The 17377-nt window shown below is 42.6% G+C and overlaps 1 protein-coding gene across 1 annotated transcript; it reads left to right on the plus strand.

The window, feature by feature from the left end:
• The first annotated feature begins 1709 nt into the window (after nt 1-1709).
• On the plus strand, nt 1710-16577 carry CPT2 (carnitine palmitoyltransferase 2). The gene is made up of 5 exons (XM_079133976.1): nt 1710-1990; nt 7584-7664; nt 9594-9700; nt 13028-14332; nt 15666-16577. Exons 1-5 carry the CDS (start codon nt 1839-1841, stop codon nt 15995-15997), a joined length of 1977 nt encoding a protein of 658 aa, XP_078990102.1. The 5' UTR covers nt 1710-1838; the 3' UTR covers nt 15998-16577.
• Nucleotides 16578-17377: the final 800 nt, after the last annotated feature.

Raw genomic sequence — 17377 nt, forward strand, 5'->3', positions numbered from 1 at the left:
GGTGGGGATAATGAGTAGTTCAGTGTTCCTACAGAGCAGAGTGCTTCAGGTGATAATGTGGGAGATGGAGAAGCAGGTGGCGGCGGCCTTGGATGCCAGCCTGGGGGATAGATTTGTTCCTGTTGGTCAACACCTACAGAGGCTTTTTCGCCCCTCTTAGTCATAAGATTGGATAGGCACTCTCCCTTGGTCCTCTGTCTTTAGAACTGAACCACTGCTCTTCCACTAGTTCAATATTTCTTCCTTGTCCACTGATCCCCCAAGCTCTACCCAGATCCAGATATTTGCCTTAAGTTTCAAGGCTCTGAAAACTTAGGATTTGAGGGTAATTGATCTTTTAGGGATTTTATATTCTCCTTCTGATACTATGCTCTACAGGCAAATGGCCCTGTTGTTTTGGACTAGGGCTAGTTGAATCTGTTCTCTCAAGGGAGAATTAGATACTCAGTATACTTAAGTTTCATGCTTAGTTCTTCAGCTTGTAATTACCATTGAATGAGTGTTAAGAACTGGTTAGTGATCTTCCTGTTCAAGAGTGATCACCTCAATAGATAAGGACAGAGCTGAGACAAAACCTCAGGTCTCTTGACTCCCAATCCAGTGCTCTTTTGGATATACTCCAGCCCCTGACTCTGCCTGGCCCTTATGGAAGGAACAGAATGTACTTGGCTGCTTCAAACCCACAGGGTCGTGACTGAGAGTTGGAGCTAAAGGAAGGTTGTGTTCCCAGAATGGAATTCTGTTGTGCCTCAAGCCAGACAGCCTAATTCTATGTTTTTTGATACCTCCCTTCTGTAAAATGGGAGTAGAGCCTACTTAATCCTTCAGCTACAACTGAGATCAGGGAAGGGGGTGGGGTTTTTGTTGCTGTTTTGCGGTTGTTTTGTGATGGATGAGAGATGGTGGATCTATATGCAAGCTGTGGAATCTTCAAGTCATACTTGGAAGAAGGGTTGAGGGCAATATGTGGTGACAGGCAGCCTCCTGTGGTCGACTGAACCAGGAAGAGTCCCTAGAGCTAAAGGACAAGAGTTTCGCCTTAGCAACAAGCCACTTTTCTTTGGAATTGTTGAAGCTGAGAATGTTCATTGCAGAGGCTCTTCAGCTCTAAAGGGCTTTCTGCACTGACGAGGATTCCCGGTTTCTGGCTCCTGTACATCCCCTCCACCTCGCAATACCAGCTCAGCGGAGCTTGCAGGGCAGCTGAGCAGTGTTAAGAATCACTACCTGTTAAAGATCTTCAGCGGGGCAAACGCCACGGATTACATGAACAGTCGCCACCGTTTTCCATTTACCTATAAGCACCACACACCTTACATACCAAGTTGTTTTGGCGAAATAAATGTAGTTGTTGTTTAAAAAAAAAAAAAAAAAAAAAAACTACAATCGTGGGAGGGGTGCATTGATCAAGATCTCTACTTAATGAAGGCATAGATGGTTAAAATGTCCACAGTCTTCCAGGGACCGAGCGTTGATCAATGTACGCTTATGAATCGCAAAACTATTTCGGCGTTTCTTTTTCTCCAGCTCGCATTTCTATCTTGCTCCATAAAAGGAGAAGAGGGTAATCTAGGAGCTCGGTACAACGCCTCCAGGATGGGAAGAAAGACCCGCTGTCTCGAGGCTCCAACCCCTTCCGGCCCTGGCGGGCGGGGCTCGGCTGTGGGCGGGGCCCACCAGTGGGCGGGCTCTGTGGGCGGGGCCGTAGGCAGGAAGTGACTCTGGGGCGGAGACAAGCTGGACAACGAGTTCTTGACGCTGCGTCCTCAGCCCAGAGGGCAGCGGCCTTTTCCTCGTACCAGAATTCCTTCACCTCTGCGTTCTCGCCACCCAGAACCATGGTGCCCCGCCTGCTGCTACGCGCCTGGCCCCGGGGCCCTGCTATTGGCCCTGGAGCCCCCTGTCGGTCCCTCAGTGCTGACAGTGGGCCTGGCCAGTACCTGCAGCACAGCATCGTGCCCACCATGCACTACCAGGACAGTCTGCCCAGGTGAGCCCCCTCCCCGACCCCGCCAGCCGAAGATCGACCCCAGCGCGACTCCATTCACTTCAGGACTTCCGAAGCTGAACTGGCTTCCACCGTCACACCCCTACCTTGGAGGCAGCCATATTCCCCATTCTCGAACTCCTGTGACTTTCAGAATCTGCAGTCCAGGAACCCCAGTTCTCTTCCAAAATCCTCCCATGCACAGATTATCTTGAGCCCTTCTCGAATTCCCTCTCCATTAACCTAACTTCCACCCATATATTCTGACGCCCTCACCTTTCTCCCTGAAATAGATCCTGCTTTTTTATCTCCAAAAACACCCTAAACCTTCCAAACTAGGGGTACCTAATGAAAGCCGAGCATTCCTGCCTGGAATATAGGTAGCCAATTTCTGATAACAGTAATACTGTAGTTACCCTTCCTCAACTTGTACCAGTATTCCACCTTCTTCACCCATTACTCAGAACTTTCAGTCCCACTCCTCATTCTTCCAGTATCCTGCTCTTTTAACACCCCATTAGTCTCCACAATACACTGGCATGTTCACCCTTACTTTCAACCATAACTGCATCATGCACATCCTAACTTCTGAGTCTAGTCTTCACCTGGAAACTTTTCACCCCCACCCCAGAGCCTTCTCAGTATCACTCCCTTTTAGAGTTCCTCTCCCTAAAATATCCTCCCTTACCCACATTGCTCCCTGCACCTTCAGGCCAGCCTCACAGGATTCTTGAAACGGTCCTCAATGCCCCTCCAAGACTCCATCTTTTTCAAATTAGATCCAGGACTCTCCCAAATTCTCACTGCTCTTCACCATAGGCTATCCCCACCTTCTGAAATATGGAACACTCAAAATCTACTTCCCCTATAAAAACAACCCTAATAAGTCTTTCTGACCCCCTCCCTTACCCAGCACTTCCCAGCTTCCAGTTTTTCCAGTCTTTGAACACCCAGCCTTCCTGAGTTGCCAGGTCTCCTTCTCTGATATTAGAAATTTCCTTCACAATCTGAAACTAAACCTAAACTGTCTTCTTTACTCACTCACCATTTAGTTCCTGGAGCCAAGTTCCCAATTTGTTTCAGAAATCTTTCTTTCTCACTAAACTGTCATCAGGAACCCCCCAAGACAGGGACCAGTACTCCCTCCCCAGGAAAAGAACAGCATTATAGTGCAGGCAGTGTCCCCAGCCACCAGGTTGCTGTTTTTCTCTATATTCAAGAGTTATGTTTAACCCAGCATCATTGCCCACCTTTCATTCTCAGGAAGATCATCCAAAGGTGATTCTCCTGAAATAACACTGTGCAAATCTCTAAGACAAACTAAAATGAGATTATCTGAACTATAGGAGGGAGAAAGAAAACTAGATCTGTATGCCTGAGAGATAAGCCTGGGACCTGCCTCCTCCTTGTTAGCCTGTGTGTCTGAGCTGTGTCTGTATGTGGAGGAAAGGTCAGGACCGACAGACCTGTCTTCACTTGCCAAACACAAAGTCATGGTTATTGACTTTCAGGCAGGCCCAGGCCGCAGTCCCACCCAGGTTTAAGATCAGAAGGATTTTCTGTATATCAGAATTGGAAAGCTAGAAAGAATATTTAAGATCATTTACTCCAAGGCCATTCACAGCACAAAAATCTGTAGGAATCTGTAAGAACAAACCATAATGCTCACCACCCATTAAGCAACCAATTTCTATAAAGTGGGAGTTAGATGAGAGATAAAATTCCTTCAGAGATTCTGGGTTAGTAAAATGTTTTATCTTTGACATTCATGTTGATGTCAGACTTGGTGAAGAGCCCTCCTTTTCAAGTCTGGTAGAACTTAGTTGCAGATTTTTATATCAGATTTTATATCTGCAACTCTAGCTATAATTTTGGGCGGTTCAACTAACTTAGTGACAGTCACCTGTGAATGGTAACACACAGTTCTCTGTTGCAAGCATAATACTGAAATAAGGTACAAGAGATAAGGAAGTATGATTACTCTCTCCTCTTTATCTGCCAGTTCTCTTATTAATGGTGCTTTTTAACCTGGTAGCCTTGGACTCTTTCTACTAGAATCCCTCCCACTATGATTTTCTTATTGTTTGTTTGTTTTTTGTGAGTGTGGTAAAATATGCATAACATAAAATTTACCATCTTAACCATTTTTAGGTGTATAGTTCAGGGGTATATTTTTTAAGGGGTATATTTATATAACCTGGGACTATGAAATAGTAAGTCCTGAGGAGACCAAGGATGGATCTGCCTGACCTCATTCACACGAACTTGATAAGTATTTGTTGATGTGGATTGGCGGTCCATCAGGGATGAGAAGGCACTTATGACACAGTGGAGGAGATAAACACTGACAGTGAACAGTGTTATAATGTGATAAGAGGGAAATGACATCTTACAGTCCTTAAAATAATGAGACAGGAGTCAGACCTGTTTGTTTGTTTATTTATTTATCATTTGTGGTTCCAGGGATTGAACGAGTTACATCCCTAGGCACCCCCCACCTTTTTTTTTTTTTAAGACAGGACCTCACTAAGTTGCTGAGGTTGACTTTGAACTTGTAATCTTCTTGTCTCAGCCTCCCAAGTCACTGGGATTACAGGCTTGCACCACTCAGACCTGATTATTAATCCCAGTTCTACTTTTTACTGGTTGCATGACCAGCAGCAAGCTGCATTACCTAAACATGGGAATGTTAATATTACCTTCCTCTCTGGATAGTTAAAACCAAACCCCCTGATATAAAGCACTTGGCCAGGTCTTGTGGTGCATGCCTGCAATCTCAGCAATTTGAGGGACTGAGACAGGAGAATGGAAAGCTTGACACCAGCCTCAGCAACTTAATGAGGCCCTGTCTCAAAAAATTAAAAAAAAAAAATTTTTTTTTTAAAGAGCTGGGGTGTAGCTGAGTGGTAACGCACCTCACAGTTCAATCTCCAGTACAAAACAATCTCCAGTACAAAAACAAAGCACTTAGTGCTTAGTCTGGCACATAGTAAGTACTCGGTGGACATTCACAAGTAAAACAAACACCAAAAGAGAGCCATTGTGTTGTGTGAGCATAGACTTTGAGCCTGGGTGAGTGAAGGAGGTTTCACAGAGAAAGTGGCACTTGAACTGCAATCTGAAATTCACCAAGTGAGAGTAATGACAAAAGGACAGAGGGGCACATACCAAGGGACAGAAAACTGAAATCTGTGATGTGATGAGAAATTTGGAAAGGTTTATGGTAGGTCCAGCCCAAAGGAAAGAATCACTATTTAGGCCTTAAGTTATTGGAGTTGGCCATGGGATGTGTGGGGGCGAAAGGAGCCCATCGTTAGGCACAACGTTACGTCTACAATTGATGCACAATAAATGTCAGTCATCTGTTGTTTTTCTTTTAATTGCTAATCACTTTTGGTGATGATTGGTGTTCAAGACATAATGGGCAGGTTCTCTAGAATTCATGTGGGAGGCAGAAGAGGCAGAGATTCCAGGGCGTGGAGAATAATAGAGGTAGAAACAGTAATGTTTTGGGCCCCACAGGCATGTCTTTCAAACTGATCATCTTGACTTCTAGAATAAATTTTATCCCCAAGCAACTGTGTGAACACTATCCCACTATAACTAGATCCTGTAGGTGCAGAGAAGGCTTGTTAGCTATACTCTTGCAGGAGAAACCCTAAAATCCCTACTGCTCAGAAGCGGATTGGGGAATGAGAGTTGGTGACAGAGTAACTTACACAGGAGATAGACCAGTGTAGCGCTTACTTCCCTCTTTATTACAGCAAATGCCTTTTCAGTGGGAGTGGGTGGAGAAGGAACACCCGTGTGGTTAAGATGGAACTGCCATACACCTCTCTTTAGACCCGGGTGCTACTTCTTTCAAGGCCTATTAAATTACATCAGAGGAACTGCAGTGCACACATAAAATCACTTGGGGTGTTCTTTGAAGAATTCGAAGGAAGCAGGGTAGGGCATAGAGACTGGACCTGCTCTCACATCTCACTTTTTCAAGAGAATAAATGTTAACTGGAAAAATGGTTTCTGAACACTTACTGAAAAGGAAATTGTTACAGTGAGGATCTTTGTAGTAGCAAGTTATAGAAATTTCAGTTCAAACTGACTTTAGCAAATGAACTCACAGTCCTGAAAAATACACAATGGAAGGTGTCATCTGGACCCTGTTTTGCCTTCCTGATGAACTCGTCATTGGTGTAACTCCATTCTCAAGCAGATTTGCTCCTCCTGGTGACAGAGTCCAGCCAGCACATAAGGCACAGCTAAGCTAATAATTCCCCTTTCTGGGAATTTCAAGAGTCCCATAATTAAGACTGATTGGTTCTCACTGGGTCTCATCAGTCCTGAACCAGTAAGCTGTTAGCTCATCCCTGGGACTTTGGGGTAGTCAGTTCCACTGGAACCACTGGTACTGAGTAGGAAAGATTCGTTTTTCCAGAAAAACAGGGTACTGTTACCAGAAACCTGGGAGGATGGATGTCAGATAGCCCAACAACAGAAATGAGGAAGTGCTATACTAAGGCACTGAGGGGAGATGATGAGCTATTTTCCTAAGGAAGTGAAAAGACTAGTGGCAGGATTTGTATTTACAGGTCTTGAGGACTGACTAATTTATTGAGTGTTTACTATATCGTAGGCACACTTTTAAATCATTGATAAGCATTGTGGCATTTAACCTGTTCAGAATCCTAAAAGGTACATGTGCATATTATCCCCTTTTTATCAATGAGGAGATATGGTGCAAGGTGGGCATGTGCCCACAGTCACACAACTGTGATCCCTGAGGCCAGAGTTGGGGCTCTGGACCACCAGCTGGTGCTGCTGCCTTGCAAGGGCAGAAATCAATGTAACTCCTGAGGTTGATTGAGGTCACAGAACTGGAGAGGGCCCTTAGAGACCTTCCCTTTCAGTTCCTCCCTCTTACTGAGAAAAAAATTCACCAGAGATGAAAAGTAACTTCTTTTAAAAAATTATAACAGCTAGGTGCAATGGCACATGCCTGTAATCCTAGCGACTTGGGAGACTGAGGTAGGAGGATCTCAAGTTTGAGGCCAGCCTCACCAACTTAGTAAGGCCCAAGCAACTTAGCAAGACCTTGTCTCAAAATTTAAAAATTTTTTTAAAGAGCGTGGGGGATGTGGTTCAGTGGTTAAGTGCTCCTGAGGTCAACCAGGTCAACCACTGGTATCTAAATAAATAAATAAATAAACAATAACAGATTTTTGGAGAGGCTGAGACAAGAGGATCTCAAGTTAGAGGTCAGCCTGGACAACTTAACCAAATCCTGTCTCAAAAAATAAAGCGGGATATGGTGATGCACAACTGTAATCTCAGCTACTTGGGAACCTGTGCAGTAGGATTGCAAGTTTGAGGCCAGCGTTGGCAACTTAGCAAGATCCTGTCTCAAAAAAATAAAGGAACTGTGGGGGGTGTGGTTCATATAATACACCCCTGGGTTCAATCAGTATGAAAAAAAATTTTTTTACTAAAATGTGGAGTTATCATTGATAACATTAATAATCAACTTACTCATTTGCCTTGTGAAGCTAATTAACTTCTACACATTGTCTGCCTCATGCTGACCTTGCTTTCTCTCCAGGCTGCCCATACCTAAACTTGAAGATACCATTAGAAGATACCTCAGTGCACAGAAACCTCTCTTGGATGATGGCCAGTTCAGGTAAATGCTGACTATGCCGAATGACCATGGTTGGGTGGTTCCAGAGAGGCTGGCAAGTAATAGTGGACCAAGCTTCAGGGAATGTCTGTGACTTGATTGGATCTCCAGAACCTGGAACCTAGCTTATACATTTGCAAGTCCGGGAAAAGATTTTCATTCACAAAGGACTGAGCAGCCCCTGAGGTGAGAGTCCCTCTAACCTGACTCAACAGGTGGTTTATAAGCTGTAATGCTGTCCTTGTACTTGGTCTTGACAAATGTACCTTTGCAGAGGGCATGTATTCTTGGGAGGGAGGTCCACTGAGAACCATATGGTCCACCAGAAGTCTGCTTGTTGAGCATGTTTATGGGGTTGGATAGTGTGACTTCCAAATCTGTGCCCTTTTCAGAATCTCAGAATGTGACCTTATTTGGAAATAGGGTTGTTGCAGATATAATTAGTTAAAGATGAAGTCCTATATCATCCTACTGGAGCAGAGTAGGTTTTTTTTTTTTGTACCAGGGATTGAACCCAGAGGGCCTTAACCACTGAGTTATATCCCCAGTCCTTATTTTTAATTTTGAGACACTAAGTTGCTTAGGGCTTCGCTTTAGCTGAGGCTGGCCTTGAACTTGCTATCCTCCTGTCTCAGCCTCCCAAGTCATTGGGATTACAGGCAAGTGCCACCACGCCCAATACAACTCACGTTCTTATAAGAGTAAAAGAGACATAAAGAGCCATATGAGGGGCAGGAGTTGTAGCTCAGTGGCAGAGCGCTTTCCTAGCACATGTGAGGCACTGGGTTCGATCCTTAGCATCACATTAAAATAAATAAAGGTGTTGTGTCCATATACAACTAAAAAAATATTAAAAAGAAGAGAGAGATAGCTATATGAGAATGAAGACAGAGATTAGAGCATTGTGTCACTAAGCCAAGGAGAGCCAAGATTGCTGGTATCACCAGAAATAAAGAATGGAATAGATTTTCTCCTAGAGTCTTCAGAGAGATACAGTCCTATTGATGCCTGGGTTTTGTACTTTAAGCCTCCAGAACTATGAGAGAATAAACTACTGTTGTTTTAAGCCCCACCCAGTTTGTGATAGTTTGTTATGGCAATCCTAGGAAACTAATACAGTAAAGAATTCAAAAATAACATCAAATATTGCCAAAAAGTAGATTGCATTAAGCTCAGATAGCCTTGTGTGGTTCAGTGCTTTTTTCCAAATGACAATTTTTTGTACTGAAAATGGGCATTGCTGTTTGAATCAGTCCTTCATTGGGCAGTGAGAGAAACAGAAATTTTCTATAATCAAGGCCCCTGCTTTTAAATATTCCTTGTGAAGGAACTGTTAGTGTTCTTTTCAGGATGGAAATGAATCACTTAATTTACCCTTATTACCTTGAACAGTGAAATTGCATTAAAATAACCAAACTTTGAAATTAAGAAAAAAATTCCTTGTTAGTCACTAGAAGTTTCTTTTAATACAGTAATAAATTAACAGTTACTAGTTACAAAGTATTATGTTTTAGACTGTATATATTTTTAATCTTGTACAGTGGTTTTATTATCTCTTTTTTTACACATCAAGAAACTGAGACTTAGAAAGAATGTCTAACTTGTCAGAGTCACACAGTTAAAAGTGACAGAGCCAGAAATCAAACTTAGCTATTTTTTTACTCAAAAGCTTATATCCTTTTCTCCATGCCAAATTGCTTCCTGGAGTATAGATTGTTCTGTGAAATATTGATTAAGCTTCCTGGTATCCTAGATTTTTCCATTTTAGATTGATTTCTGTTGTGTTCAGAGAGGTACCTTCTGACTTCCTTCCCAGTTTGTAGGGATATGCTGTTGGGGAATTCACAGCCCCCTCTATAAGTTATTGACCATGACCTAAAAATTGTGTATTTCCTACCATGGTTTAATTCTGTCTTTTCTTGAACATTTCAGGAAAACAGAACAATTTTGTAGGAGTTTTGAGAATGGAACTGGAAAAGAACTGCACAAGCAGTTGGTGGCTCAGGACAAACAGAATAAACACACGAGCTACATTTCTGGTAGGTGGGAAACAAGGAATCCTCTCTGCCATTTTTGTCTCAGATATATTTTTAGTGAGACCAGCATTGAAGGTTTGGCCCACCCGACTTCCTGAAGCAGATGTTAAGGTTGTGGGAACGCCTCCTCTAAGGACTGACTGGGTCCTCGCTCTTCAGCGGTGGCTTGCCTTCTCCATTGGTGGGGTCCAATCAAGGATTGTCTGAAAAGGATGCAGGATTAGGTCCTGCAACTTCTTCCTGTGATCCTAGGTTCCCCACAAACTGACCTAACTGCCCTCTCATGCCTCCTCCTGACACGCTCCACGCTTCAACTGTCTGAACTCTGTGTGCTTCTCTGAACCCGTGAGTCTTTCACCCTTCAATGCCTTTTATCCATGTTCTTCCCCTGTTTCCATTTCTTTCTTTCTTTCTTTCTTTCTTTTTCTTTTCTTTTTTTTTTTTTTTTTGCACTGCATTGAACACAGGAGCATTCTGCCTCTGAGCTACATCCATAGCCCTTTTTTAAAAAATGTTATTTTAGACAGTTTCACTAAATTGCCTAGGCTGTCCTTGAATCTGCACTGTAGTCCTCCGCCTTGGCTTCCCAACCCTCTGGGATTATATGTCACTGGGCCTGACGCCATCTCCATTATTTTTTTTTTTCCCCTAGCAAATTTCTCCTTTGAGATCTGGATAGGGTAGTTTTTCTGTAAATCATCTCAGTCCTTTCCCCTCTAATTCAAAGTTGGTTACTTCCACCTCTTTTCCTTCAGCACTTCTTTAACTTAGTTTTTATTTGTATCAGGTTATACATGCAACATAGTTTAAAGAATCAAACAGTTCCATAAGGCTTGCTAGGAAAAGTAGCAATTGAACCCAGGGGTGCTTAAACACTGAGTCACTCTTGGCCTGTGTAAAGCTGCTCTATTGGGATCTTTTTTCAGTTGAGGCTTCTCTTATTCTTTCTCATGCTGGAACTCCATTTCTTGGATTTCACATTTTCCTTTCTTAGCATCTCCCTTATTTTCTCAGAACACATATTTCCTTTGCTGTGTGGAAGCAGAACACAGAAAGCAAAAGTTTTGAAAACTGTTCTCATACTTAAGTGATAATTTGTTTGACTAGCTTGGAAATAGTATTTCCACAGATTTTGAAGTCTGTACTCCATTTTCTTTTCTTTTCTTTATTTTTTTAATAGGAGGAAAGATTTGTTTTGGGTGTGATTTTAGTCCATGATCAGCTGGTTCCATTCCTTGTAAGCTTTTATGGAAGCAGAAACATTATGACAGAAAGGCATGGTAGAGGAAAGCTGCTCACTCACCTCATGGTATCCAGGATGCTGAGAGAGAGAGAGAGAGAGAGAGAGAAAGAGAGAGAGAGAGAGAGAGAGAGAGAGAGAGAGAGAGAGAGAGAGAGAGAGAGAGAGAGAGAGAGAGAGAGAAAGCAATCTCCATTGTCTTTTCCTTCCAGTGTTACTAAGTTTTTTGTTATTTTGAGTCTTGATCCTTTGTTTCCTTTGTCTCTGGAAGCTTTTAGGAACTTCTCTTTGTCCCCTGTGTTCTGAAATTCAGATAATGTGTTTTGGTATGGGTTTAGCTATACCCATTTTACTGGGTCACTCAGTGAGTCCTTTGACTCTGAAAACTCATGTTTATCCCAGTTCTGGGATATTCTCTTGTCTTATTTCTTTGATTTTCTCCCTTCTATTTTTCTTTTTTCTCTTTCTGGAACTCTTATTCACTTGTAGAATTTCTGAGCTTGGTCCTCAAATTTTCTTATCTTTTCTCTCATATTTTTCACCTCTTATTCTTTTTCTGTCTGGAAGATGTGCTAAAGTCTATCTTACAGTCTTGAGTCTCTAAATTTCTGCTTTCCTGTTTTTCATTTCTAAGGGCTCTATTTTCTTATTCTTAGGATGTTGTTTTCTTTTTAATTATCTCTGGAATATTTAAAAAATATTTTCTTCAGTTGCCTTCAAGTTGCCATTTTCTTGTTTGGAATGAATGGGCCAATGAAAAAAAAATGGTTAAACTTGGATCTGTTGGTCCTTCCCCAGTGTTTTACCTGTGAAAATTATTTCCTCCAGTGTTGAAGAGGGTCCTTGTTTGTGGAGTTTATCCATGTGTGCTAACCTCAGCAGGAATCCCCTTGAAGAAATTTTTCTGATAAAATATTGCATCTGGAGGTTTTAAGGCAAAACATCCACCGGAATGGAGAGGGTTGGTTAGAGTGATCCACATGCACTGATAGTTATATCTAATTGTTTTTTTGAGTATTTCCTGAAAGACAGTGTGCAAATATATACTGTACACAGAAGGACAGTGAAGGCTGCTCTCTGTGCCCCTGCCCATTAAGGAGATAATCAAGGATGAATTTTGTCTCTGAAAGTAGATGAATCAAGAGAAAACTAAGGAGTGGGGTAGGAATTGGCTATTCTGTTCCAGCATGGAGTGTCACTGCATGTTTTCCCTTTAGGAACCAAAAAGGAGAAACAGAATGAAGAAGAAAAAGCAACTAATAAACATTAGGGGAATGCCTGTCAGATCCACAATGATATGCTACTTCGTACCTATGGGAATGGCTCCAGTCAAAAAGACATAGTAACAAGTGTTGGTGAGGATGTGGGGAAATTGGAATATTCACATTCAGCTAGTGGGAAGGCTGCAGCTGCTTTGGGAAATGCCCTGGCAGTTCCTCAAAAGGCTTAGCAGAAACTCAGATGACCTGCCAGTTCCACTCCTAGCTATATGCTCAAGAGAATTGGTAACACATGTCTACCCAAAACCAATATATGAAAGTCCAAGGCAGTATATTTCATTATAGCTAAGAAGTGGTAACAAACTAAATGGCCATTAAACAAAATGTAGTTTATCCATAAAATGGAAGAACGTAGCTCAACAACAACAACAATAATTGAACAACAGTAAAAATGAAATGAAGAATTGAAATACGGGGCTGGGGTTGTGGCTCAGTGGTAGAGCACTCGCCTAGCATGTGTGAGGCACTGGGTTCAATTCTCAGCACCACATACATACATATAAATAAATAAATAAATAAATGTCCATCAACAACTAAAAAAAATTTAGAAAAAGAATTGATATATGCTCCAACATGGATGTACCTCAAAAACATTATCAAAAACAACAACCCAGATGCAAAAGACCACACATTATACAATCCATTTATGTGTCATTAATTACTGTACAGCCAAAAAAGTAATCAGGAAATTCCTCCCCTGGAGGTTGATGTCATTTCCTCTATCTATGCTTGAATTTTTTCTTCTTAAATTCTATTTTTAGGTACTGCATTAACTATTTAATGCTTGGGGTTTTTTCTTTTCTTTTTTAGGCCCCTGGTTTGATATGTATTTAACTGCTCGAGACTCCATTGTTCTGAACTTTAATCCATTTATGGCATTCAATCCTGATCCAAAATCTGAGTATAATGACCAACTCACCCGGGCAACCAACATGACTGTATCTGCCATCCGGTTTCTGAAGACACTCCGGGCTGGCCTTCTGGAGCCAGAAGTGTTCCACTTGAACCCTGCCAAAAGTGACACAAATACCTTTAAGAGACTCATACGCTTTGTGCCTTCCTCTCTGTCTTGGTATGGGGCCTACTTGGTCAATGCATATCCCCTGGATATGTCCCAGTATTTTCGGCTTTTCAATTCAACTCGTTTACCCAAACTGAGGCGAGATGAACTCTTTACTGATGACCAAGCCAGACACCTCCTTGTCCTAAGAAAAGGACATTTCTATGTCTTTGATGTCCTGGATCAAGATGGGAACATTGTGAGCCCCTCAGAAATCCAGGCACATCTGAAGTACATTCTTGCAGATAATAGCCCTGTACCTGAGTTTCCTCTGACGTACCTGACCAGTGAGAAACGAGATGTCTGGGCAGAGCTCAGGCAGAAGCTGATACAGGAGGGGAATGAAGAGACGCTGAGGAAAGTGGACTCTGCTGCTTTCTGTCTCTGCCTAGATGACTTCCCCATCAAGGACCTTGTCCATTTGTCCCACACCATGCTACATGGTGATGGTACAAATCGCTGGTTTGATAAATCCTTTAACCTCATTGTGGCCAAGGATGGCACTGCTGCTGTCCACTTTGAGCATGCTTGGGGTGATGGGGTTGCAGTACTGAGGTTTTTCAATGAAGTGTTTAAAGACAGCACTAATGCCCCTGCCATCACTCCCCAGAGCCGGCCGGCCAATACCGACTCTTCTGTCACTGTACAAAAACTCAACTTCAAACTGAATGATGCCTTAAAGGCTGGCGTCACTGCTGCTAAGGAAAAGTTTGATGCTACCATGAAAACCCTCACCATTGACTGTATGCAGTTTCAGAGAGGAGGCAAAGAATTCTTGAAGAAGCAGAAGTTGAGTCCTGACGCAGTGGCCCAGCTGGCCTTCCAGATGGCCTTCCTGCGGCAGTATGGGCAGACAGTGGCCACCTATGAGTCCTGCAGCACTGCAGCATTCAAACATGGCCGCACTGAGACCATCCGCCCAGCCTCCATCTTCACAAAGAGGTGCTCGGAGGCCTTCGTCAGGGAGCCCTCCAAGCACAGTCCTGGCGAGCTTCAGCAGCTGATGGCCGAGTGCTCCAGGCACCACGGCCAGCTGACCAAAGAAGCAGCAATGGGTGAGGCAGGGGTGGGGAGCATGCCTTCATGTCTGTCGCCCTCTGTGCCTTGGTAAGACTCAGTAACATCCCCCACATCCGATGTCTACCCCATCTCTAGATCTAATTGACCTGCTACTCCCAGAATTATTTCTTTTTTCCTACCCTAACAGTCAGACAAGCCATCCCGGCCACTAGGAATCCGAATGTTCTCATATCCTAAGTAGGGAAATATATCTGTCTTTCTTCTCATTTGAGGTCACTTTCAACTGTGAGTCATGATTCTCCTTTTTCTGTTACTTACTAGTTATCAGACTCCCTTTCAACAATTGAGAATTTCTAAGCCCACAGCTCCCCCTTATTTCACCTCAGATGTAGTGTATGGGCTCTCAAATTGAAGTGTCATCTTTCTTTACTCTTTCTTTACTCTTTGTGATAAAATTCAAAACCTAGAAAGGATGTGGAAGAGTTCCAATCTTTTTGTGTAGCTATAAAGTCCTAGAACTGAAAGGGACCTCCAAGACCCATTTTTTTCATTCTCCATTTTGTAGGTAGGAAACTGAGGCCACTGGCCCAGTGTCATAGAGAAAATGGGTATAAGGCTAAAATTAGAACCCTGGCCAAGAATCCTGTTCTTTTTGTTCTACTGACTCAATCTTGTTTTTTACATGTGAATTGGACTTTGAGTTTGGTCTTGTTTTTTGGTTTGTATGTGTGTGATGGGGGTGGGGGGTTGCTGGGGATTGAACCCAGGGCTTTGTATATGTTAACACATATTTTGCCACTGAGCTACATACACCTCTAGCCCTATATCTTAAGATATCGAGTTTGTGACTTTCTTCACATGCCGTCTTGACTGACTAAATTGATTCAGAATTTTTAAAACCATGCTTTTTTATTTTAGGCTCATTTTTAGCTCAGCTATTGACAGCTGAAAATATATTTTAAAAATAATTCAAGTTAGGTGCAGTGGCACACACCTGTAAGCTCCCAGCAGCTTGGGAGGCTGTGGCAGGAGTATTGCAGGTTCAAAGCTAGCCTCAGCAACTTAGTGAGACCCTAAGCAACTTAGAGATACCCTCTATCAAAATTAAAAAAAAAAATTAAATGGCAGGGGATGTGACTCAGTGGTTAAGCACCCCTGGGTTCAATTCCCAGTTTAAAAAAAAAGTATTCTGGAATGAGCTGCTATGAAGGTTAGTGAGCTGGAGATATACATGAAGAGGTAGATAGACCCTTCTACTTTCCAGACTGCTCTGAAAGGGGGTTCCTATCATGGCTGGGAAGTTTGCCCAAGATCCTTTCTAGTACTGATATTCTGAGATTCTTGTTTTTCCATTTTGTCTCGAGACAGGCCAGGGCTTTGACCGGCACTTGTTTGCTCTGCGGTACCTGGCAGCAGCCAAAGGAATTGTCCTGCCCGAGCTCTACCTGGACCCTGCATACGAGCGGATAAACCACAACATCCTGTCCACCAGCACACTGAGCAGCCCAGCAGTGAACCTTGGTGGCTTTGCCCCTGTGGTCCCTGATGGCTTTGGCATTGGTTATGCCGTTCATGACGACTGGATAGGCTGCAATGTCTCCTCCTACCCAGGGCGGAATGCCCGGGAGTTTCTTCAGTGTGTTGAGAAGTCCTTAAAGGATATATTTGATGCCTTAGAAGGCAAATCCATCAAAACTTAGCTTCTAGGTAGGTGGTAAAGCCTCCATTACTTCCATATGAAAATGGAGGGCCATGTAGCCAATAGGTGCTATCCTGTGCCTAATGAAACTAATCATGGGCCCAAGCAGCCAGTGCTGCAGGCTTGAGCTCTAAGATCATGGTTTTAAAGCTAAATGTTGTCATTTCTGAGTGGGACTAGATCACAGGAGACCATAAGAGATTTCAAGTTTCAAAGCCCTCTGATCAAGAGATTGGGTTTAGAAAAATAACTCAGGTCTATTTATTGTTTAAGCAATAATAAAATTTAATTGTTACTTAGAGATGGTTCTTATTAGTAGTAGTAGTTTTTTTTTTTTCGTTGTTTGTTTTTGTTTTTTAAGCTAATTTCCTATTTCCCACAAAGAACTTCCCAATAGCAAGTTCAGTGAGCCGTAAGTTCCCATTGGCTCCTGGCTCCTCAAGTATTGTGGGAAACACTGTTTCATCCTCTCTAAACTTGCCTCCTTGTCTTGGGCAAAAGTACCCTTCATTTTCCTAAGGAGTGAACTGCTGTGCTTGACTCTGGCAGGCCAACTTCAATAAAAGGTTCTTCTGGTGGATTTAAGGACTGCTATTTGACTCTTTTTCTAGCCAAATGAGGATTTATAATGGACATGTGTTTATTTTAATCAGTTGAAGTGTGAGTGAGAATTATGGTCTCAGCAGACATAAGTGCATTTTACAGTAGAAGAACTTTCTACTGAGTGAAATGAGTATAAGTTTGTTTTTCTTTCCCATTTATTGTTAGAATGCTGCTGGAACTTGAAAGGAAGGGCATTTTCATTTTTTTTTTTTTAAGAAAGGGATTTTGTTTGTGTTTAATCTTGCTGCATCCCCAACGGCTTCTTAGTGAGTGACAGAAACAGCTGGGATTCAAATTCTGATATAGGTTGGTCACAAATCACTTTTAATATGTTACATCACTTTCTCCTCTTTACAATTCCTATAGAGGGGTGTGTTTATAATTCCTCTAACAACGTAGGTAAGGCACCTGGCAGAGTCAAAGTTTAATGTGTGTTGTGTTGCTACTCTGTGATGTCTGATGCTTCTCTTCCATTCCCTAGTGAAGTGATGACCCCACTTGAACAGCAAGGTCTCCATAACATTAGCTCTTAATACCAACACCTGGCTGAAAAATCATATCAGTGTGTATTATGTTCAGGGTGAATATCTTACTGGGTACACACAGGCCTGTCACAGTGCTCAGCATTCCTCTTTGCAACTCCCTTCCCACCCTTCCTTTTTGTCTTGGATTCATATGCTGAGAGTTCTAGAATGGTTCTAGAATGCCTTAGCTAGGATGGCAAAGACACTTAACTATTAGGCCTCAACCCAGTTGGGGCTCACACGTAAGTCTTGTA

Source organism: Sciurus vulgaris, assembly GCF_902686455.1.
Source record: "Sciurus vulgaris genome assembly, chromosome: 1".
NCBI lineage: Eukaryota > Metazoa > Chordata > Mammalia > Rodentia > Sciuridae > Sciurus > Sciurus vulgaris.